Source organism: Carcharodon carcharias, chromosome 10, assembly GCF_017639515.1.
Source record: "Carcharodon carcharias isolate sCarCar2 chromosome 10, sCarCar2.pri, whole genome shotgun sequence".
Taxonomy (NCBI): domain Eukaryota; kingdom Metazoa; phylum Chordata; class Chondrichthyes; order Lamniformes; family Lamnidae; genus Carcharodon; species Carcharodon carcharias.
The window spans coordinates 60756135-60780634 of NC_054476.1; the positions used below are offsets into that span (position 1 = coordinate 60756135).

The 24500-nt window shown below is 41.5% G+C and overlaps 1 protein-coding gene across 4 annotated transcripts in view; it reads left to right on the forward strand.

The window, feature by feature from the left end:
* spty2d1 (SPT2 chromatin protein domain containing 1) overlaps positions 1-10528 on the forward strand; it is a 29113-nt gene extending 18585 nt beyond the window's left edge. For all 4 annotated transcript variants that reach the window (XM_041197862.1, XM_041197863.1, XM_041197864.1 and 1 more), the window contains 2 exons: positions 7197-7274; positions 9198-10528. In XM_041197862.1, the coding sequence (XP_041053796.1) occupies positions 7197-7274; positions 9198-9294 (175 nt within the window). In that variant the 3' untranslated portion in view covers positions 9295-10528. The remainder of the gene's footprint in view (positions 1-7196; positions 7275-9197) is intronic.
* The last annotated feature ends 13972 nt before the right edge of the window (positions 10529-24500 follow it).

Below are 24500 nucleotides of genomic sequence, written 5' to 3' on the forward strand. Positions count from 1 at the left end.
AATTTACCATGGACTCCTCTCCCGAGTGCTGCTGTTCTATGACTCCTGGGAAGTATATGTGGATGGCAGCTGGTAGAATTGGCCTTAACGCTGATGACCTCGACAGTTGATTAACATGTCAATGCTCGGGTTAATGCATGAAAAGTGGACACCTGGTTGAGAAGTTATCAAGTTGCCAATGCTATGAAATTGTGCTCTGAAACAATGCCTTCAGCAGGAGAGAGAAGAAAATGAGAAAAGCTAAATTGTCTAGTATAACCTGATCTGACTTGTGGTGCTTTGGAAACCACGTGTTGATGAAGCAGCTGGCCATATTCCTTTTCCTGAAGCAGCACAATTATTGTGGTTTTTGAAAGGGGGAATTCATAAGTTTTTTATTCTGCCAAGTTGCGTTCATAGTTCCCTGTTTCATTCTCTGGTTTTGGTGCAATATAAGCAGAATTGTGACTTGACCATTTCCATTGTCGTGCAGCAAATTACCAATACTTTGTGGAAACATAAGGCTTTTGTCTTTCTGAATGTAGTCGTTTTAATTTACATACAAATGTAAGAAACAGGAGCAGGTGGAGATCATTCAGCCCCTCAAGCCTGCTCTGCCATTCAGTAAGATCGTGGCTGATCTGACTGTGGCTTCAACTCCACATTCCACCTACTACTATCTTTGACTCCCTCGTTAGTCAAGAATCTATCAACCTCTGCCTTAAAAATATTCATTAACCCTGCCTCCACTGCTCTCAGGAGAAGAGAGTTTTCCAAAGATTCATGAGCCTCAGAGAGAATTTCTTCTTGTCTCTGTCTTGAATGGAGACCTCTTATTTTTAAACTCTGTTATAGGCTCATAGATGTTTACAACACAGGAGGAGGCCATTCAGCCCATCATGTCCGCATCAGTCAGCAAAGATCTAACAACACTAATCCCATTTTCTGATGCTTAGCCCATAGCCCTGGAGTCTTTGGCAACACAAGTGAATATCTAAATGTTACGAGAGTTTCTGACTCGACCACCCTTTCAGGCAGAGTTCTAGTCTCCCACCACCCTCTAGGTGAAAATATTTCTCAACTCCCCTCTTAGCCTTCTACCTCTTATCTTAACTCTGTGCCCCCAGGTTATTGACCCCTCTACTAATGGAAAAAAATGCCTTCCTATCCACCCTATCTATGCCGCTCATAATCTTACACACCTCTATCAGGCCCCCTCTCTCCAAGGAAAACAACCCCAGCCTATCCAGTTTTTCCTCATAGTGCCCTCTAACCCAGGCAGCATCATGATAAATCTCTTCTGCACCTTCTCCAGTGCAATCAGGTCCTTCCTATAATGTGATGACCAGTTGTGGCCAAACCAGCATTTTATACAGTTCCAGCATAACCTCCCTGCTCTTGTCTTTTACAAGTATCCCATATGCCTTCTTAACCACCTTATCTACCTGTCCTGCTACCCTCAGAGACCTGTGGATATGCACACCAAGGCCCCTCTGATCTTCTGTACTTCCAGGGTCCTACCCTTCATAGTATAATCCTTTGCCGTGTTAGCCCTCCCCAAGCGCACTACCTGACACTTTTCCAGGTTGAATTCCGTTTGCCACTGCCCTGTCCACCTGACCAGTCCATTGATAATCCCCCTGCAGTTTACGGCTATCCTCCTCACTGTTTACCACCCTAAACATTTTCATGTCCTTTGTGAACTCCTTGATCGTACCCCCTACATTTAAGTCCAAATCATTTTATGTACACCACAAACAGCAAGGGCCCTAGCACGAGCCCTGTGTAACCCCACTAGAAACAGACGTCTAGTCACAGAAATACCCCTCTACCATCACCCTTTGCTTCCTGCCTTCCAGCCAATTTTGGATCCAACGTGCCATTTTGCCTTGGATCCCATGGGCTCTTACTCTCTTGACCAATCATCCATGAGGGACCTTATCAAAAGCCAAAGTCCATGTAGACCACATCAAATGCAATACCCTCATCAATACTTCTGGTTACCTCCTCAAAAAATTCAATCAAATTTGTCAAACATGAACTTCCCTCAACAAACCCATGCTGTCTATCCCTGGTTAATCCTTGTCTCTCCAAGTGCAGACGTATTCTGTCCCTCAGAATTATTTTCTAGTAACTTCCCACCACTGAGGTTAGACTGATTGGCCTGTAATTTCCCAGTCTATCCCTCCCTCCTTTTTTTAAATAATGGGACAATGTTAGCAGCTCTCCAGTCCTCTAGCACCCCGCCTGTGGCCAGAGAGGATTTGAAAATTACTGCCAGGGCCCCAATATCTCTTCCCTTGCCTCTCTCAACAGCCTGAAATACATCTCATCCCGGCCTGTGGATTTATTCACTTTTAAGGCCACTAAACTCACTAGTACCTCCTCTCTCTGTTGACTTCCTCTAATATTTCACAGTCCTCTACCCTGATGTCTATACTGCATCGTCCTTTTCCATTGTGAAGACCGACGCAAAGTATTCATTGAGGACTGTACCCAAGTCTTCTGGGTCCACACACAGATTACCTCTATGGTCCCGAATTGGACCTACTCTTTCCCTAGTTATTCTCTTGTTCTTTATATATTTAAAAAACCCCTTTGGGTTTTCCTTTATTCTACCCACCAATGCTGTTCTCATGCACTCTCTTAGTTTTCCTAATTTCCTTTTTAAATTCCCCCCTGCACTTTTTACACTCCTTAGAGACCTTGCTGTATTGAACCCTTGGTATCTGCCATAAGCTTCTCTTTTTTTCTTAATCCTAACCTTTATGTCCCTTGACATCCAGGGTTCTCTGGACTTGGTCCCCCCTTTTGTCCGTACAGGAACATATTTGCCCTGTACTCTCGCTATTTCTTCCTTGAATGCCTCCCACTGCTCTGACACAGTTTTACCTGCAAGTAGCTGCTCCCAGTCCACTTGGGCCAAATCGTATTTCATCTTAGTAAAATTAGCCTTTCACCAGTTTAGAACTTTTATTCCTGGCCCAACCTTATCCTTTTCCATAACTGTCCTAAATCTAATTGAGTTATGGTCACTATCTCCAAAATGCTCCGCTACTGGTACGCCTTCCACCTGGCAGGCTCATTTCTGAATATTAGGTCCAGCACTGCCCCCTCCCTTGTTGGGCTTTCTACGAAATGGCTAAAAAAGTTCTCCTGGATGAAAGTTAAGAATTTTGTTCCCTCCCTGCCTTGCACACTAAACCTATCGCAGTTAATCTTTGGGTAGTTAAAATCCCCTACTATTACTGCCTTATTATTCTTATACCGTTGAAATTTGATTGCATATTTGATCCTCTATCACTCCCTGACTGTTTGGGGGCCTATAGTACCCACCCAACAGCATGTTTGCTCCTTTTGTGTTTTTACTTCTACCCAAATGGCCTCATTTGATGATCCTTCCAAGATATTGTCCGTCCTCACTGCTATAATTAATTCCTTGATCAGTATTGCGACCTCTCCCGCCCCCACTTCCATCGCCCTCTCTGTTTTGCCTGAATACCCTATAAACCAGGAATATCAGGAATGTTGAGCTGCCAATCCTGCCCTTCCTTTAACCAAGTCTCGGTCATAGCTATGATTTCATGCTCCCATGTACCTCTCTGTGCCTGCAGCCCGCCTGTCTTATTCCTCAGGCTCCTTGCATTAAAATGGTTGCTCCTTGCACCCATTTAGCCTTGCTAAACTCATTTCTTTCTTATTTAGCCTATGTTTCCTCTGCCTTCCAGACTCACTCACTAGCATTTTAACTTTTAATTCCATCTCAGTTTCTCTCCCCTCTGAACTACTTTTCAGGATCACATCACCCTGCCAATTTAGTTTAAATCCGCCTCAACAGCATTGGCAAATCTCCCTGCGAGGATGTTGGCCTTGTTCCTGTTCAGATGTAATCCGTCCAACTTGTACAGGTCCCACCTCCCCCAGAAATGGTCCCAATGCCCCAGGAATCTAAAACCCTCCCTTCTGCACCATCTGTCCAGCCACGCATTCATCTGCTCTATCCTTCTGTTCCTATACTCACAACTGCGTGGTACCAGGAGTAATCTGGAGATTACTATCTTTGAAGTCCCGCTTTTCAATTTCCTACCTAACTCCCTAAAGTCTGCTTGCAGGACCTCATTTCCCATTCTTCCTATGTCATTGGTCCCAACATGGACCATGACCTCTGGCTGTTCACCACCCCACCCCCCCTTCAGAATGCCCTGCAGCTGTTCCGTGACATCCTTGACCCAGGCACCCAGGAGGCAACATACCATCCTGGAGTCATGTCTACAGCCGCAGAAGTGCCTGTCTACTCCCTCACTAACGAAACTCCTACCAATATTGCCCTTCTACATCTCTTCCTCCCACCCTGAGCAGCTGGACACCTCCCCCCCCCCCCCCCCCCCCCCCCCCACACAGTGCCATGGCCTCGTCTCTGGCTGGGCTCCACAGAGGAACTGTCATTCTCACCATATCCCAAGGCCAAAAAAACGGTTTGCGAGTGAGATGCACTCAGGATTCCCTCGCTACCTGCCTGGTCCCCTTCTTCTCTCTGGCAGTCACCCATTCCCTCTCTGCTTGCAGTTCCTTAAGCTGCAGAGTGACCACATCCTGAAACATGCTATCCACTTACCTCTCAGCCTTGTGAATGCACCATGGTGCCCCAGCTGCCACTCGAGCTCCAAAACTCAGATCCCGAGTTGCTCCAGTCGGAAGCACCTCCTGCACACATGGTCATCCAGATCGCCAGGAGCTTCTAGGATTTCCCATATGGTGCAGGATGAGCTCCCCGGACATATCTTAATTAAATAGAATATGGACCCTTGCTTTTATTTTACCCTTACTGCTACTTGAGTCTCTCTGTTTTAACCTCTCTCTCCCGAAGTTAAACTGAAGTCCCTGCCGCTCTCTGCGTCCTTTTTAAACTGAAGACATTGAACTATGCATCAATTTAGCACGTTGCTCCTTTTCAAGCCCATGCAGACTAAGGAATGAAAGTTGATTTTCTCATGATATAAGGATCATACTGGAAATGACTAGGGATAGTTTCAGTCCAGTTCCTAGCGGGTAAGGATCTATTGCTGCAAGCTAGCCAGGCTTGGCACAGATTGATAATCCTTTCGAGAGGCTACACAGATGAATGTTGTCAAAATGGTAATATTTAATATGCTGCAGAATGCCATAGAGAAGCGTTGGAAACAGGAAAGCAAGGTCTTAAGTACTTGATGGAGGAAGCTTTGCCTTTAAATTACTCTGCATTAGTACCTGAGCACAAGTACTCTATTAAATATTGTTTACAAGAGTATTTTTTTGTTTCATCCTACTGAACAATGCATATCTGGGACCTTGACTGGCTATCTATAAATAAGCTGCTTAGTATAAACTATGAGAGTGCAAACTTAACAAGTCTCAAGCAGAGCTGAAAATTAGGAAGCTCCCCTTCACAATAATAGTTAGTGCACGAGTTCTGCCTGAAATAACTCTGGCAAGATAAGAGCCCAGTGTGCAAATCAGAGCTGGGCATCCACAACACACACCGAATCAGGGTAGTTGCTAAAACATTTGTGCAGTGTAATAAAAGTCTAAATGGTTTATGAGGCTTGTGTGGCTGTGAAACATTGATGACTTAGTCATCAAGAAAGGAAACTGAACAATTTTCATTTTGTTTGCGGTGCATTCGGGACATCTCATAGAAAGACAAAGCCATGATTGCGGCTGTCTTTTAAAAGGCAAGTTTCCCAAGTATGTTAGAACTAATCAAGCAGAGACGACTTTGCTGGCTTGGACATGTTCACAGGATGGAAGGCTGATGTATACCCAAGGATTTTATGTTTGGCGAGGTAGCCAGCTCCGGAAGCTCAGTTTCGGGAATGTTTGCAAGTGTGGCATGAAGGCCCTAAACCTAGTGTCTCACCTGGAAGACAGCAGCCAATGACAGAGGGAAATTATGTCATTATCTATGGGCTGGCATGTGCCATCATGACAATCAGTGGCTATAGCAGCTTGGCAACAGGCACCACCACTGAAAACAGCAACCCACAATGACACTTGATAACCACTTCGTATGTGACACTTGTGGCTTGACTGACCTCTTCAGCCATCACCAGAGTGCACCGTATGAAGTTACCCCAACCCCAACGGATTTGATTTGCTGCATCATGGAAATCACTACCAGGTTTAGCAATAACTTGTCCTCGTCCATTTCTATTTTTTATTTTTGTTTTTCTTGCCACTTCTTTCCACTACCTCGACAAGCTAGGTATCAATTTTATTCTAATGGTTGCAGTGCTTATTCTTGATAATGAAATGGGAATAGTTTATAACATTGTGCCTATACAAGGGTTTCATTCCGGCTGAGTAGTATGAGTAAGCTCTTCCTCTTTCAGTATGAAACGGACTCTTTTCTCCGCTCTAATAAGAGTACTGCACCACGGTTATGATGTTAACTGTCCAGCTTGATACTCTTAATGAACCTAATGAGTGGTAAAGGTGAAAAACAATACCCCAAGTAGGATGCTTCTGTGGTAGCTTTTTTACATAAATTTCCAGTTTCAGATTTACTGGTGGTCAGTGGATGATAATTCACTAAAATTTGTTAGTTTTATGGATAATTTAGTAAGACATTGCCTAATAGGGAGAAAGAGAGAAGCATAAGAACAGACATTCAATTTTTACTCAGCGAATTCAGCAGGCACATATAATCAACTTTCGAATATCTCACTGATGATGTTAATTCGTTTATGCTTTTGTGTGAGCCAAAAATATGATGCCAAAGCAACTGGGAGGTATAAGGGGTTAAATAATCTTTCATCTAAAGATCCCTGCTTCAAATCCATAGAATTGCTCATTGGATATACTGACTTTTATTGGAAATAGTCCAGACCATCTCAAACCCAGCTCACAGTGAATGTACCCCTAAAGCTGGCATTATTTGGCATTATCTATCATAGAAGCCCCAGAATGGCTCGTGTAGTTCAGTAGATGGATCTGGCACATTCAGGGAAGATAAGAGGGCGCTTTAGTGAGCATTTGATGTGGGTGTGTTTGAAATCGAATGCTTCCCATTTTGTTCCAAATCGAAAGTATTTCATACTGCAGCACAAGCAGTAATAAAGCAAAAACTAAATTTTATGATAATGTAAAGACATTTATAAAAGCCATATTCTATAGCTCAGAGATTTACTTCTGATGAAATGGGTCCCTATGAGATTATTGAGCATTGTTTTGTGTTGCAGGTACAAGGATGAAAGTGACTATGCTCTGCGATACATGGAGAGTAGCTGGAAAGAACAGCAGAAGGAAGAAGCCAAAAGGTAAAATTTGGTGTTGGTGCACCTCCAGATCTTATCTGGAGCTGTGCTGATGGTGATTTTAGATAATAAATAGTGTATAAGTTTGTACTTCACAGGTTTCTAAGTCTTCCAAGTGGTGTAGCATTTACACAAGTGTGATATCACTAGTTACAAATAAGGATGCATCCATGTGTTTAGGTGCAAAAAGTACACATGTTGTTTCACAGTATATTTTGCAACTAAAATGGGACATGCTTTTGCCTTGGCAATGTTTTTCTTTCCCCTTGAGCCATTGGCTTCTTGTTAGTACAGACCTCCATTCAATGCTGGTTGCCCTTTTATAGCTTGCTCAAGTAGCTGTTGTTAATGTGTAAACTTTAAGAGATTATTTGACAGTCATGAAGAAGGACAATGACCCCACAATTTCAGCAGATGACTAAAAAGCAGTTAGAGCTATTGCTAATCTGTGTCTTCCTAATCCCAAAACTCACTGTAACACCCCACTGCCAGCCTAGCTGATTCAGCACAGAAATAGGGAGGATTGTCTTAGTGCTACACCACCTCTTACATTGATTAATAGACTTTTTGAGAACCTGAGGTATTCATTTTTACTTCATATATAAGAAGTGAGTTAACAAGGATGTTGGACCCAAATTTAATACTTAATTGGGTTTCTTAAAAGGTCATCTTAAATGCAATTCCTTTATTTTCTTTCTAGTTTCCTGTTGTACAATGTGTTTGAGTGGGCTCCTCGGCAACCTGTTCTCAAGTTTCTGCTGATGTTTCTCATGTCCACCAGCAGAGCAACATTGTGTCACAGGGACTAATCCTTTCCCCTTCTGTGTGTGGAAAGGTGGGTGGGCAAAGGGGTTAGGGTGGACTGTGGTAGAATTACATCCCTGCTTGACAAAGATCTGCAACCCAGTATCTGGGATGTGAACTCAGCATCATGGCGCCAAGCATTGAAAGACACTGTAACAAAATATATATGGTGCCTTTTGAAAACTGATTTTAATTTTTAAGAACAAACAAACCTGCATTTACACATTTCCTTGCGACATCCTGAAATGCTTCATAGTTAGTGAATTATTTTGACATATAATTGCTGTTTGTAGACAAACGCAGTAGCCAATTTGGCCAAACATGAGGGGATTTGCCCTGCTCATTGAATAATATCATAGGATCTTGATTTAGCACCTCATTCAAAACACAGCACATCTGACAGCCCAGCAATCCTCAGTGCTGTACTGTATGGTCATAGAATTGCAGGATCCTACAGCACTGAAAGAGACCATTTGCTCCATCATGCTTGAGCTACTCTTTGAGCTATTCATTTAGCCCCACTCTGTTGGTTTCCCCATAGCTTTGCAACTTTTTTCTTTTCAAGTGTTTATCCTTTTGACAGTCATTGCTTGCACCATCCTTTCAGGTATCAGGTTGTTCAGGCTTCTCATTTTTTCCCTTTTTTTCTTCTTCTTTATTCTGAACTCGCCAAATTATGTGTTTGGGCTCTGGAATGAAGCTTGGGACCCACAACCTTCTAATTCACATGATAGTTCCATCACTGAACTCAGTTAAATTTCACACATTTTATTCAGACTTCATATTAAAACAAAAATTGTTCTTTGTAAAGCCGTATAAGGAGAATGGGCTATACTACAGGAAAGCTGATGAGGGTGATGTGTAACCTGAACATTGTTCTAAGAAGCTTATTGTGATGATCAGCTGAAGAAACTGTTTTCTCAATATTGGCAACTTGTTTTAATGTAGTATTTGAGATTTAAGAATTGCAAACTGGTAACATTAAGCTGTCTGTTCATTATCTTTGCCCTTAACAGTGGGCATGCTGGAGGACCTGGTAGATGGAAACAGGAAGTGGATGGTCTTAGTTTTTTCAAAGTTTTGTGTCATTTGTAAAAACTTGACTTTTTTTATCCCCTGCAGCTTGCAGTTGGGTATAATAGAGGACGCAGAAGAAATGAGAAAAGAGGAAGAAGAACTAAGAAGGAAGAAGATGAAAGCTAAGAAACAACAGCTTTAGTTCATTGAAAAAATCACAAGAAATTTATTTATTCTATTTATATACAAAATCCAAAAGTAATATGCACTAAAGTAAAGAATTTACTTTGTAAACTATGGAACTCAGTAGGCTGACCAATTCAGTAACAGATATAAATTAGCATTTGAATAAGTTGTGCTGATAACAGGAATAATTTTACATAATTGTATTGTGTATCGCCAAATGTTTTTTTTCAGTCCCTGGATCTGATGCATTAGATAAGATGATATTGTGAATTAAGTGAATTTGTTCTTTAATTTTATGTATTCCATTAATTTTAATTGTGAGCCAAGGACCTTGGTTGCTTCAGAGTATTGTGTATAATGTTAATGGTTTTCACATTTCAAGTTTAAGGGCAAAACCTTTTTGTGTCTTAAAAATACACCAATTATTCAACTTTCTACTGGCCACCTCTGATTAATGTAAAATTAGTTTTTTCTCCAGTTTTCATTTTTGCTTAAGGGGATTGGTGACTGCCTCTTTATCTCTTGCATCCACATTCAAGTTCAGCCCAAACTCATGGGACAAATGTGTCCCCTGTCTGCTGGCTGTACATGAGCTTAGTGTACAAAACTCTTTCCAATTTCATGTTATATTTGCAGTTGCACTCAGTGAAACCCCAAAATGCTTGAAGTGGGAAATGTAATAATATCAAAAGATCACAGGACTGTTCAGCTTATTGAAGCTCATCACTGACTCTCAATTATAGCAACAAAATAGACTTTGAACATCCTAAGTTTTTTGTCTCCTTTATGCTATCTAGCAGCTTATTCCAAACCATTGCATTTTTGAGCAAGGAAATTGTTCCAAACAATTTTAAATTTAATTTTCACCATTTTAATTTTGTCCACGGGTCCTACTTTCTCAGCTTTGTGCAGTCAGGGTGCTCTTCTGTGGTTGAAACAGAAGGAAGATGCATTGTTGCAGCAGTTTAGAGAGCTTTGCTCTGCACCCGACCGTGTCATACCTCCTCTAGATATGCTTGATGCTGACAGTGGGTGCCTAAAATGGAAAGGCATTTTTCCATCACTTTGAGCACAATATTTTTTTAAAACCAAATAGGGCACTGATGTGCTAATGACAAGGTTAAAGATCACAGTTTAAAAAAAAACTGGTATAATGAAATACATTTTGTAAGTTTTTGAGAATGCCAGTATAGTGCATTAAATATAATTGATATTCTGTACAATAAATTTTTATTACATAGTTTATCATATTATCTTGTAATATCTCTTCTTTTAGTGTTTAATTAAATGGAGCTGAATATGGCAGTTGAGATTATCCAAAAAAAGGTCTGTAAGCTCCTTTTGTATCTCTGTAAAAGATTGGTGCTAAATAGATAATGTTATTGAGGTGGTTATACTATTTATCTGGTAAGTGTGTTGAGATATTAGCAGTCTCCTGCCCCAAACTAAACTGGTATCATTCACTTGAATTTCATCTTGAATAAGTTTTTCTGTATTGAATGACGTTAGGTGGATGTTTTCCAATTGCATCTTGATATTGGCAAATTAGAGACCATGTGTTGACATAGTAGAATACGACACATCACATTTTTGAAGTATTTATTTGAATGGCAGTGTCCAAACTATCGCTGGAACACTGGCATTACAGTAATGATAGCATTGTTTTCATTGCAAGGGTAGGCTAGGTGTGAACTCCTTCAGTAACAGATTAGCACAATGAGAAAAATAATGCAGCTCAAAAGAATACATTTTGAAAAGAGAAGACTTGGATATCCTCAAGATACACTGTATTTGTATTTTCTTAGGGCAACACGAAAAAATAAGCTAAGATAGGTCATGGTAAAATGGATATAATCAACACAGCTAATAAATAAAACTAGCATTGGCTTATTTTCCTAGCCAATTTTCACACACTCTTCCCCTACCATCCTCCCTCTTTCATCTACAAGAGAGGGAGAAGAGAAATGGTAGATTGATGTCTAAAAGATTAACTTGAGTTAAGGTTCTGCAAGTGACAGTGATATTCTAGGACATGTGTTCGATGCTAATGCATTGTAAAAGAATCATGGTGCTACTAAGAATCCATCCTTTGACCTACCTAAATATGTCATATGCATGGTTTCAGCAGCACAAAGGATCTGGTGTACATTGATGTCATAGGGCAAATATTAATCCAGGATTGGTGGTCATTTTGAAAGATGAAACCTTTCCTTAATTTCCCATTTCTGTTATTTATATTCTACACTAACAACTTGTATTTATATAGCAGATTAACATAAAATGTTCCAACAGTAGTGTTATTAGACAAAACTTGGCATCATCCACATAGAGATATCAGGGCAGGCGACCAAAAGTTTGTTCAAAGAGGTAAGTTTAAGCCTTGAAAGTGAGGGAGAGAGGTGAAGAGGTTTAGGGAGGGAATTCCAAAGCTGAGGACTGAAGCAACTGGAGGCATGATCTCCAATGGTGGAGAGCCAAAAACCTGGAATGTGCAAAAGGCCAGGTTTGGAGGAGCATGGAGATCCTGGAGGGTTTTAGGACTGGAGGAGCCGCTGGGAGAGGAGAGGCCATGGATAAATTTGAAAACCAGGATAATTTTAAAATTGAGTTGTTGCTGGACCAGAGCCAGTGAATGTGAGCGAATATGGAGCTTGATAGGTAAACAGAAGTTGGTGAGAGTTATGACACAGGCAGCAGAGTTTCGGATGAACTCCACGTTTATGAAGGATAAAAGGTAGAGGTTGACCAGTAAGCTTTGGAGTAGCCTACAGAGAGTTTGCAAATCGACTCAACGCTTCTGTTATCTGTTGGTAATGTTTCCAAACCAATCAAGTTATTGATCTCTGCTTTCCTGGTTTCTAAACCAATGAAAAACTATGATACACATTTCTACAGGCATTTGAGCGCAGCTTGCAGCTGTAAAAGTGTCAACAGGTGGTACATATGTCACACTATTTTGAGAAAATAAATGTGAGAAACTGATGCCCTTTTTGGATTCAAATGCTATGTGACTTCCACAGCATTAATTCTGCATTATTCAGTGCTGAGAATTTTCAATATAGTTTTCTCTTTACCTCTGTCAACAACAACCCCCTCCCCAACCCCCCAAGCCTACTTGTCTGATTTCAGGATGAAGAATTCAATCATCTTGTCTCTGCTAATTTCACTTAAATGATCAGTGGTTGTTGCTGCTTTTGGTAACCTGTCAGTTAATAGTTTATTTCTACTGTAGGCCAGCTTCTAATACAAGCTGGCTTTTGTCCTGATCAACCTGTCAAACTCATCAGTTACTATTTTAGTGTAAAAAGCACGCCAGTGGGATTTTTAAACATTGAAGCAAATTATTAAATATGCAATGGATTTAACGATTCCATTCAATGAAAAAGGTTTTTGGCTAGGGTCCTTTTTAAAAAAAAAAGTCAAATAGCCAGAATGTATGTTTTTTTGTACTATGACACAACACTATTGTACTATGAGCCCACTGTGCTTATGCTAGCTTTTTGATGGAACTATCTAATTAATTCCACTTCCCTGTCCTCCCCATATTCCTGTAATTATTTTCCTGTCAAGCATTTATTCAATTCTATTTTGAAAGTTAACATTAAACCTGCTTCCAGCATCCTATCAGGCAGTGCAAAACAAAACAGTTTCCTGATGGTGCCTCTGGCTCTTTTGTCAATCATCCAAGATCTGTATCCCCTGATTATTGACCCTTCTGCCACTGGAAACAGTTTATTCTTATTGCTCTATCAAAATGATCAATGATTTTTAAACAACTGCCAAATTTCTTATCTGTCTCTGTTCTAAGGAGAACAACCCCAACTTCTCCAGTCGCCCTACATAACTGATGTCCCCTCATCCCTGCTCTCATTTCAATAATGCATTTCCACACACTTTAAGATCTCAACATCCTTCCTAATGTGTAATGCCCAGACTTGAACACCATATCTGTGCTGAGGCTTTGCCAATGTTTTATTTAAAAAAAAACAAATAGCAGTACTTCCTTGCTTTTATACCCTATGTTATTTTGATTAAAGTGAATAATTCCATATGCCTTTTAAAAAGCCTTCTCAACAAAAACGGCCAGTTCAAAGATTTATGTAGATAAACCCCCAGGTTTCTGCTCCTGCACTCTTTTACAATTATACCAGTTAGTTTAAATTGCCTCTGCTCATTCTTCCTACCAAAATGTTATCACTTCACATTTCTCAGCATTAAGTTTCATCTGCCCTGACTCTGCCTATTTCATCTGTACATCTTTGTCCTCTTGGAGTCTATTTCTTATCCTTGTTTGCGTCATCTGCAAATGCTGAAATTACACCATGTACCAAGGCGCAGTGGTCCGAATACTGACCTCTTGGGGAGTACCACTGTACTTCTATTTACATCTATCTGGTACCAACAGCAACCACTTCAATCTTCAAACCAAAACTTTTCCCCCAAAATGTATGAATCATGAAATCAGACATTTTTGCAACAATATTTATTCAATGTCTCTGCTATTTCCTCATTTCCCATGATAATTTCTCTTGTCTCTGCTCCTAAGGGACAAACATTTGCTTTAGCTACTCTTTTTTTATATACTTGTAAAAGCTTTTACAATATGTTTTTATATTCCTGGCTAGTTTAATCTTAATCTATTTTTTCTCTATCAACTTTTTGGTAACCCTGCTGATTTCTAAATCGCTCCCAAGCTTTAAACTTAGTACTATTTGCAACATTTTAAGCTGCTTCTTTTAATCTAACACTATCCTGAACCTCCTGAATAAGCACAGTTGGATCTTTTCATTGAAAAAACAAAGTTTATCTAGAATGTATTTTTGTTGAACATTTTGAATTGTTTCTTTAAATGTTTCCCACTCTTTATTTACCCACATACTTTTTAGTCTATTTACCCAATCAACCTTGGCCAGCTCTCCCCTCATACCTATGTAATTGGCTTTGTTTAAATTTAAGATTCATATTTGCATTTAAATATTTTTTAAACCCTGCCTTTTCACCTTAACCTGTACTGGTGGCTGGTTGCAGCAGTAGCATTCATTCCAGAAGCCAAAATCCCCATTTAGGGATGCATTTCTTTACTGTTCTTCAGTGCTGGTTATGTAAAGTACCTGCCAACTCTGACATGTTGAAAGAAGCTGTTTAGTTACATGGGTTATTTTGAGGTGAATTGAAGGTGGATGGCATCATCATTATCTTAGTGATTTACACCAATGAAATTGGGAATTAGATCTGGATACCTGGGTTAAATACCAATATAGAATATTCAATCATGGACGGTATAAGACATAGTAGCAGAAATTAAGCCATTCGGCCCATTGATCTGCTCCGCCATTCAATCATGGCTGATAAGTTTCTCAACCCCATTCTCCCACCTTCTCCCCGTAATCTTAGATCCCCTTACCAATCAAGAACCTATCTATCTCGGTCTTAAATACACTCAATGACCTGGCCTCCACAGCCTTCTATGGCAATGAATTCCATAGATTCACCACTCTCTGGCTAAAGAAGTTTCTCCTCATCTCTGTTCTAAAAGGTCTTCCCTTTACTCCGAGGCTGTGCCCTCGGGTCCTAGTCTCTCCTACTAATGGAAATATCTTCCCCACGTCCACTCTATCCAGGCCTTTCAGTATTCTGTAAGTTTCAATCAGATCCCCCCTTATCCTTCTAAACTCCATCGAGTATAGACCCAGAGTCCTCAAACATTCCTCATATGTTAAGCCTTTCATTCCTGGGATCATTCTCGTGAACCTCCTCTGGACCCTCTCCAGAGCCAGAACATCCTTCCTGAGATAACGGGGCCCAAAATTGCTCACAATATTCTAAATGTGGTCTGACCAGAGCCTTATAAAGCCTCAGCAGCACATTCCTACTTTTATATTTTAGTCCTCTCGAAATAAATGCCAACATTGCATTTGCCTTCCTAACTACTGACTCAACCTGCAAGTTAACCTTAAGAGAATCCTGGACTAGGACTCCCAAGTCCCTTTGCACTCCAGATTTCTGAATTCTCTTCCCATTTAGAAAATAGTCCACACCTCTATTCTTCCTACCAAAGAGCATGACCTCACACTTCCCCACGTTGTATTCCATCTGCCACTTCTTTGCCCATTCTCCTAACCTGTCCAAATCCTTCTGCAGCCTCCCCGCCTCCTCAATACTACCTGTTCCTCCACCTATCTTTGTATCATCTCCAAACTTAGCCAGGATGCCCTCAGTTCCTTCATCTAGCTCATTAATGTATAAAGTGAAAACTTGTCCCAACACTGACCCCTCCAGAACTCCACTAGTCACCGGCTGCTATCCTGAGAAGGACCCCCTTATTCCCACTCTCTGACTTCTGCCAGACAGCCAATCTTCTATCCATGCTAGCACCTTGCCTCTAACACCATGGGCTCTTATCTTACTGAGCAGCCTCCTGTGTGGCACCTTGTCAAAGGCCTTCTGGAAGTCCAAGTAGATAACATCCATTGGCTCTCCTTTGTCTAACCTACTCGTTACCACCTCAAAGAATTCTAACAGATTTGTCAGGTATGACCTCCCCTTGATGAAACCATGCTGACTTTACCCTATTTTATGCATTTCCAAGTATTCTGAAATTTCATCCTTAATAATGGACTCTAAAATCTTACCAACGACCGAGGTCAGGCTAATCGGCCTGTAATTTCCCATCTTTTGCTTCACTCCCTTCTTAAACAGGGGGGTCACATTAGCGATTTTCCAGTCCTCTGGGACCCTCCCTGACTCGAGTGATTCCTGAAAGATCACCACTAATGCCTCCATTATCTCTTCAGCTATCTCCTTCAGAACTCTGGGGTGTAATTCATCTGGTCCAGGTGATTTATCCACCTTCAGACCTTTCAGTTTTCCTAGCACCACCTCCTTGGTAATGGCCACCATACTCACCTCTGCCCCCCGATTCTCTTGAACTTTGGAGATGTCACTCGTGTCTTCCACCATGAAGATTGACGCAAAGTACCTATTCAGTTCCTCCGCCATTTCTTTGTTCCCCACTACTACTTCTCCAGCGTCATTTTCCAGTGGCCCAATGTCCACTTTTGCCTCTCTCTTACATTTTATATATCTAAAAAAACTCTTGCAATCTTCTTTTATATTACCGGCTAGTTTACCCTCATATTTAATTTTCTCCCTCCTTATTTCTTTTTTAGTTGTCCTCTGTTAGTCTTTGTAGGCTTCCCAATCTCCTGGTTTCCCACTGCTCTTTGCCGCATTGTATGCTTTCTCCTTAGCTTTTATGCTGTCCCTGACTTCCCTTGTCAGCCATGGTTGCCTCGTCCTCCCTTTAGTATGCTTCTTCTTCCTAGGGCTGAATTTTTGCTGTGTCTCCCAAATTACTCCCAGAAACTCCTGCCATTGCTGTTCCACTGTCTTTCCTGCTAGGCTCATCTCCCAGTCAATTCTGGCCAGCTCCTCCCTCATGCCTCTGTAGTTGCCTTTATTCAACTGTAATACCGTTACATCTGATTCCAGCTTTTTCCTCTCAAATTGCGGGGTAAATTCTATCATATTATGGTCACTTCCTCCTAAGGGTTCCTTCACCTTAAGCTCTCTTATCAAATCTGCCTCATTACACATCACTAAATCTAGAATTGCCTGTTCCCTAGCACTGTTGTGGTACAGGACCAACATAATGAACTGAATTATTTAATTAAAATGATTGCAGTATTTGCCACAAGCTGCTCCAAAAAGCCATCTTGTAGACATTCCACAAATTTCTTTCCTTGAGATCCACTACAAACCTGATTTTCCCAGTCTACCTGCATATTGAAATCCCCCATGATCACTGTAACCTTGCTTTTCTTACATGCCTTTTCTATCTCCTGTTGTATCTTGTGCCCCACATCCTGACTACTGTTCGGAAGCCTGTACATAACTCCCATTATGGTTTTTTTACCTTTGCGCTTCCTCAACTCTAACCACACAGATTCTACATCATCTGACGCTACGTCATTTCTTGCTATCGATTTAATTTCATTTCTTACTAACAAAGCAACCCCACCCCCTCTGCCAACCTGCCTATCTTTTCGATAGGATGTATATCCTTGGATATTTATCTCCCAGTCCTGATCCCCTTGCAGCCACGTCACTGTGATGCCCACCTCATCATACCTGCCAATTTCAATCTGCGACACAAGCTCATTTACATTATTTCGTATACTGTGTGCATTCAGATACAACACCTTCAGTCCTGTATTTCCCGTCCCCTTTCTCATTGTCGTCCTTTTATCTGATCTGCTTGAAGTTAGATTCCTAGCCCTTTCCAAACACACTGTCTTATTTTGTGTTCTGGGGACTTTAATAGCCTTTCCTGGGCTCTCATTTACAGAACAGCCCAATCCTGCCCACGTCCGACATAGACAAAAATACATAATTGAAGTTACGATAGTGTCTGAGGGCTCTGACAATTTTTCTCTTCCTAATCCACAGGTGCTGAGATCAGTTGTAACCAAGTGCACTTTGAGGTTAACTAACACAGCTCAGATAAAGGATGCATTTTGGGACTTTTTGTACTCTCTTTATTTTCTTGCCCCCTTATCCATGTATCAAGAACTATCTCCAAAAAAGGGGGAAACTAATAAACCCCTAACCTTCAGCAACATCATTGGCATTGACCAGAATTTGAACTTCACCAATCACATCAACACTGACTTCAGAAGTATCACAGAGGTTGGTACTCTACTCACCTCCTGATCCCACAAAACCTGGCAACATGGGTAAGTCGGAGTGTGATGGAATTAACCTGGATGAGGCAGCAAGAAAAGGACAGGGAAATGTGCTAAATCCCTATACAGGTAATACTGTATGACCAGGTTGAAAATATAAAAGTGGTGAAGGCCATTTGTGTTAGCGATGGTAGTATGAAGGGTTGCTACTCATTCTGGCCACTGAGTGGAGCTCACAGTCCAGGTGAACCTAATCATCATCTCAAACTTTGTTCCTTCCTTTCTGAAGTTATTCAATATTACTGGATGGAGTCAATAAAGACCAGGTGCCTTGTTTAATTGGAGATTTTTTTAATGCAATTCTAAATGGTTAGTGCTGACCATGAGATCATCATAGTCTAGTCTCATCTTCCTACCTGAAGACCTTCAGTAGTAGCCTCTGGATAGATATCAACAGTGGGAACCCAGCCCTGGGGTGAGAAAGACAAAACTTAGCACTTTCATGAGAACTTAATTTATCTAAGCCAACTAAACACACCTTCGGGATGAAACCTGAATTTGATGGTTTATATGTGTTGGTATTATACAGGGCCAAAGGAGCCTGTGTCTGGGGAATCACCAATCAAATATAGGACCCCTGGTCAAACTGGCAAAAATGCTGGAAAACTACATACATCAATCAGAGGTTTCATTGTAGTGTAGTATATTATGGTATGATTTGCTTTATGATCAATGTAAAAGCATTCTACAGGCCTTTTAACTCATGTCTTTTACTGCACTATCCAACCTCCTGTCAGGCCCCCTGTCATACCTCAATCCCACTCACTATCTGCCCTGATCATAAAATGATACAACCCTCTCTCCAACCTGTTTTTCCCTGACTCCAGTGCTCTCTTGGCCAACAGTATAACAGTATAACACTATAACATATAACACTGGTGGATGCTGTACAAATCTCAACTGTACCATTTTTGGTCAACAGCTATGCTGCCTGAAGCATCACTTTCTATTAAAAATATAAAGGTGATTAAAAGCAGCAAAATGTGGCCACCACTTGGACTGTGAGTGATACCATAAGGTATTATTTTATCCTCCTTACCCTACTTTTCCTTTCTTCATTTCTCTCTATCAATCAGACAATGAAAAGACCCACAACAGCCAGGCATGGTTTTCATCATAGTTCTGGATCACTGCAGGTTCTGAAAAGAATCACGTGGTTGGAGGAGGTTTTATAAATGAGTGCTCCTGGCACAGAGGTTTATTTAAAGACAGCACCAGTCAAGGATTTGGGTACAAAAATCAGCATACTCCATATGATTCTCCATTCATAAACATAATGGATGAAGAACCATGCAGGGCAGCCTGGCCGCTGAACCTGAACCCCTGTTGCACTTCAGGCTAGACTTTACATAGCAGAACTGGTGTTTTGTTTACACTGGAGTGATGTTTTATTCATGGTGAGACTTTTATAGCCAGATTCTGCTCTCATGGGGTGGGGTAACATCAGGCAGGGATCCTACACCTGATTATTCTCCAGTCATTGGTATTCAAGTTTGATTGTGATCCACTCTAAGGTCAAATATCCTGCTGATATTCACTACCTAGATTCACAAAGGAAGAGAAGAGAATTAGGGGAGTCCACTTAAGCCAGCTGCCTGTGGGACCGTATCCCAGGCCATTAGGAGGGGAGAAAACTGGAGAGATGATAACAAGCAACTTTCTGTTCCTTCCCTCTGCTTGCATACAGATTTGACAACCTTGCTCCCAGCATGATTAATAATCCTGGATTAATGCATTCCTCCTCCATCATTGTTCAAAGGAACAAATTTATTGCAGTCTAAAGATTAAAATTCCATAGCGTTTGAGCTGGTACCCACCAGTATAAGCTATTATTCTTCATGTCCGAGTCTAGTATCAGCCTTCACAGTGACACCATAACTGTGCCTGTTCTCAGCTGGTCACCACACACTGAACAATACTCAGGACTACAAGCACTACCTGATTCTTAGCACCACCCATGCCTCCCCCCACCGACCCCCCAACTGCTTTTTCAAGGCCCCCACATCAACTTAGAGCAATTATAAGGTTCCTCCCACTAGCAAAGCTGAGCTAAACTAACTTGGTAAAAACCAGAAACTGACCTTGGGGACCTGCTAATCTGTATGACTCAGTACTACACCATTTATCCACTAAACCAGTGTGTAAGAGTAGCAAGCATTGGAAACCATGGAAGCAAGTCAGCATTTCTATGGATTAGGTCAAGACTTGAGATAATGTTGGAATGGGTGGAGTGACTTAAGCTCCTGAAATACTGTTTGGGAATAAGACACACAAAATGAGAGTGCAATCTTTCAGCCATCCCCTCCCTTTAGAAAAATGGTTACTACTGTCCCTTCCATTATTAACAGAAACTGGCATCTTCCACTTGTTTATTAAATATGGGTGTGGTGAGTAATTGGGCAGTAACTTAGCAAAGAACACGTCAAAAACAATGAAAATAAATCAACCAGACATCTTTGAAGTTGGATTGAACAGCCCTTGTCTGCTAAAGAAATCTGAACCATAAATATCCTATAGATAGCCTGCCTTGTATATAGTACCGGCATTACACTGCACATCCATAACTCCTAACATAGGACCCTTTTAATCCAAGCCTTCATCTTTGGAGGCATTTTTTAAGTGAAAATGAGAAGGACATCTCAACTGATTAATGTTGGTCATGAGGGGTCGTTTCAATTACTTTATTGTTGCTATTTTCAATTTTAGGGCAGTTAAAATTGTGGAATAAATAAGGATTGAGTTTTAATGTAATGTAGCTCTTTGTCAGAGTAATAAGAACTCTGCGGACCCTCCAAAACCTTGCATGATGCATTTATTCTTTGTTCTCAGTTTTTAACTCCATTCTTGAGCTTCAATTTAATTGGCCCTATTCCCCTCACTCCCCTAACCTCCTAAGTGTATGGCTGCAGTTTTGTCCATTCTCACACAAAAGAGTTGCTTTTCAGGTGTGTGCCAGGGCAGAGAGTGTCGGCAGGATATTTGATCAAAATGAAGGACTGTACAGCCAAGCTTGTTCCTCTCCTGACCTGATTCCCACAATCATGGACTTTGCAGCAGAGGATGACTGGATAGTGATCAGGAGCAGGAACCCTGCGGCTCATAAGCCAATTTTAACTGCACTACCATCACCCTGCCTAAGATCAGCTAACTCAATATCATTACTTTTCATCCTACATTAATTTACGACGTGCTGAATCCACAACATCAGCAGACTGAATCAATAAATCTATCAGCATCTGTGTTCATTTGAAGTAAAACAAATTTGAATTCTGGCTTGCAGAACATTATTGTTCTCTAGTAGTATGAGTTTTATATTTGTTCAAATACGGACAAAAGAGCTGAACTCCAAAGATTAGGTGATAGTGACTCCCCTTGACATCATCAAGGCAGCATTTGAATGAGTATGGCATCAAGGAGCCCTAGTAAAACTGGAATCATTGGGAATCGGGGGGGAAAAGTCTCTGCTGGTTGGAGTCATACCTAGTAGAAAGGAAGATGATTGTGGTTGTTGGAGGTCAATCATCTCAGCTCCAGGACATCACTGCAAGAGTTACTTGGGGTAGTGTCCTGGGCCCAACCTTCTTCAGCTGCCTCATCAAGGATCTTCCTTCCATCATAAGGTCAGAAGTGGGAATGTTCTGATTGCACAATGTTCAGCACCATTTTGGCGACTCAGATACTGAAGCAGTCCTTGTACAAATGCAGCAAGACCTGGACAAGATGCAGACTTGAGCTGACAAGTGGCAAGTAACATTTGCGCCACACCAGTGACAGACAATGACTATTCCAACAGGAGGGAATTTAACAATTGCCCCTTGACATTCAATGGCATTACAATTGCTGAATCCCTCACTATCAACATCCTGGGGTTACCATTGACCAGAAATTGAACTGGACTAGCCATATAAACGATGTGGTTACAAGAGCAGGTCACAGGTTAGGAATCCTGTTGCAAGTAACTTACCTCCTCACTCCCCAAGGCCTGTCCACCATCTACAAGACACAGGTCAGGAATGTGATGGAATACTCTCCATTTGCCTGGATGAGTGCAGCTCCAACAACACTCAAGAAGCTTTCTGCCATCCAGGACAAAGCAGCTCACTTGATTGGCATCCCATCCACAAGCATTCGCTCCCTCCACCACCGACACACAGTGGCAGCAGTGTGTACCATCTACAAGATGCACTGCAGGAACTCACTAAGGCTCCTTAGACAGCACCATCCAAACCCATGACCGCTACCACCTAGAATGACAAGAGCAGCAGACACATGGGAGCACCACCATTTGGAAGTTCCCCTCCAAGTCACACACCATCCCAATTTGGAAATACATCGCCATTCCTCCACTTTTGCTAAGTTAGAATCCTGGAACTCCCTCTCTAACAGCATTGTTACCTACACTACATGGACTACAGCGGTTCAAAAAGGCAGCTCACCACCATCTTCTCCGGGGCAATTAGGGATGAGCAATAATTGCTGGCCTGGCCAGCAACACCCACATTCCATGAATGAATTTTTAAAAATTAACGGCAGAGCGGCACATTTTGTATGGCAGTCTTGAGTGTGAAGCTGTTGTGTTGGTGTGTATTTACTGTGCTTGCTAATACAACAGGGAAGCATGCCAGTTCTGATTAACACGACTGTCACCCAAAAGAATGAACTATAACATGTTCCAAACGCCCACGCAAGTAACTCCCGAAAACTTGGCTTCCTAACTAAATCCATCAGGCACCAATATAGCAACCACATGCATGATTACACATTGATGCCACTGTCAATTCCTGAAATCAGTCTCCAGATCATCCACAACCCAAGCCACTATGTACAGCTTATTTCCTACCACAATACACCATGTATAGTCTATTGAGTATCGTAAACTTGTTGTGATCAAACAATAATTCCCATGGAAAGAGCTGCATTAATGTACCCTATCATCTCCCTGTACCCTCACTGATATTTTGTTTCCATGTTATCAGGAATCTAAGTTAGCAGGAAAGGTTTAAAATAAACAACTCTATCTTCTTTCAAAAAGCAAAGATTTTGAGATGGTCTGGTTAAAGTTCAAATACTTATGAAGAGATATGGTAAAGTTGATCCAGGCAAATTGTTCAGTGCAGTGAAGAGTTTAAATAACAGATGTTGCTAAGTAAAAGAGTTGATGTATCAAAAATTCTGAACTTGTTGGGTCTAAGGTCTATAGACTTTTGTTAAGTGTTTCTCACTGTCAGAAATGTAGCCAGTTTTCCAAAATAAGCATTTGTTTGATAAGACCATTCGTAAGTAAGCCTCTCACTCAACCTATGCAAAACAGGCTTGGATCTGAACTGCCAGTGGGTTTCATAAGGGAAACCACGCTGGCGAGTTCATCTCCCTGTCAAGTGCTTTTAATTCCATAGATTCATCACCCTCTGGCTAAAGAAGTTTCTCCTCATCTCTAAAACGTCTTCCCTTTACTCTGAGGCTGTGCCCTCAGGTCCTAGTCTCTTCTACTAATGGAAACATCTTCCCCATGTCCACTCTATCCAGGCCTTTCAGTATTCTGTAAGTTTCAATCAGATCCCCCCTCATCCTTCTAAACTCCATCGAGTATAGACCCAGAGTCCTCAAACATTCCTCTTATGTTAAGCCTTTCATTCCTGGGATCATTCTCGTGAACCTCCTCTGGACCCTCTCCAGAGCCAGAGATAACGGGGCCCAAAATTGCTCACAATATTTTAAATGTGGTCTGACCAGAGCCTTATAAAGCCTCAGCAGCACATTCCTACTTTTATATTTTAGTCCTCTCGAAATAAATGCCAACATTGCATTTGCTTTCCTAACTACTGACTCAACCTGCAAGTTAACCTTAACAGAATCCTGGACTAGGACTCCCAAGTCCCTTTGCACTCCAGATTTCTGAATTCTCTTCCCATTTAGAAAATAGTCCACACCTCTATTTTTCCTACCAAAGAGCATGACCTCACACTTCCCCACATTGTATTCCATCTGCCACTTCTTTGCCCATTCTCCTAACCTGTCCAAATCCTTCTGCAGCCTCCTCACCTCCTCAATACTACCTGTTCCTCCACCTATCTTTGTATCATCTCCAAACTTAGCCAGGATGCCCTCAGTTCCTTCATCTAGATCATTAATGTATGAAGTGAAAAGTTGTGGTCCCAGCACTGACCCCTGTGGAACTCCACTAGTCACCGGCCGCTATCCTGAGAAGGACCCCCTTATCCCCACTCTCTGCCTCCTGCCAGACAGCCAATCTTCTATCCATGCTGGTACGTTGCTTCTAACACCATGGGCTCTTATCTTACTGAGCAGCCTCCTGTGTGGCACCTTGTCAAAGGCCTTCTGGAAGTCCAAGTAGATAACATCCATTGGCTCTCCTTTGTCTAACCTACTCATTACCTCCTCAAAGAATTCTAACAGATTTGTCAGGCATGACCTCCCCTTGACGAAACCATGCTGACTTTGCCCGATTTTACCATGC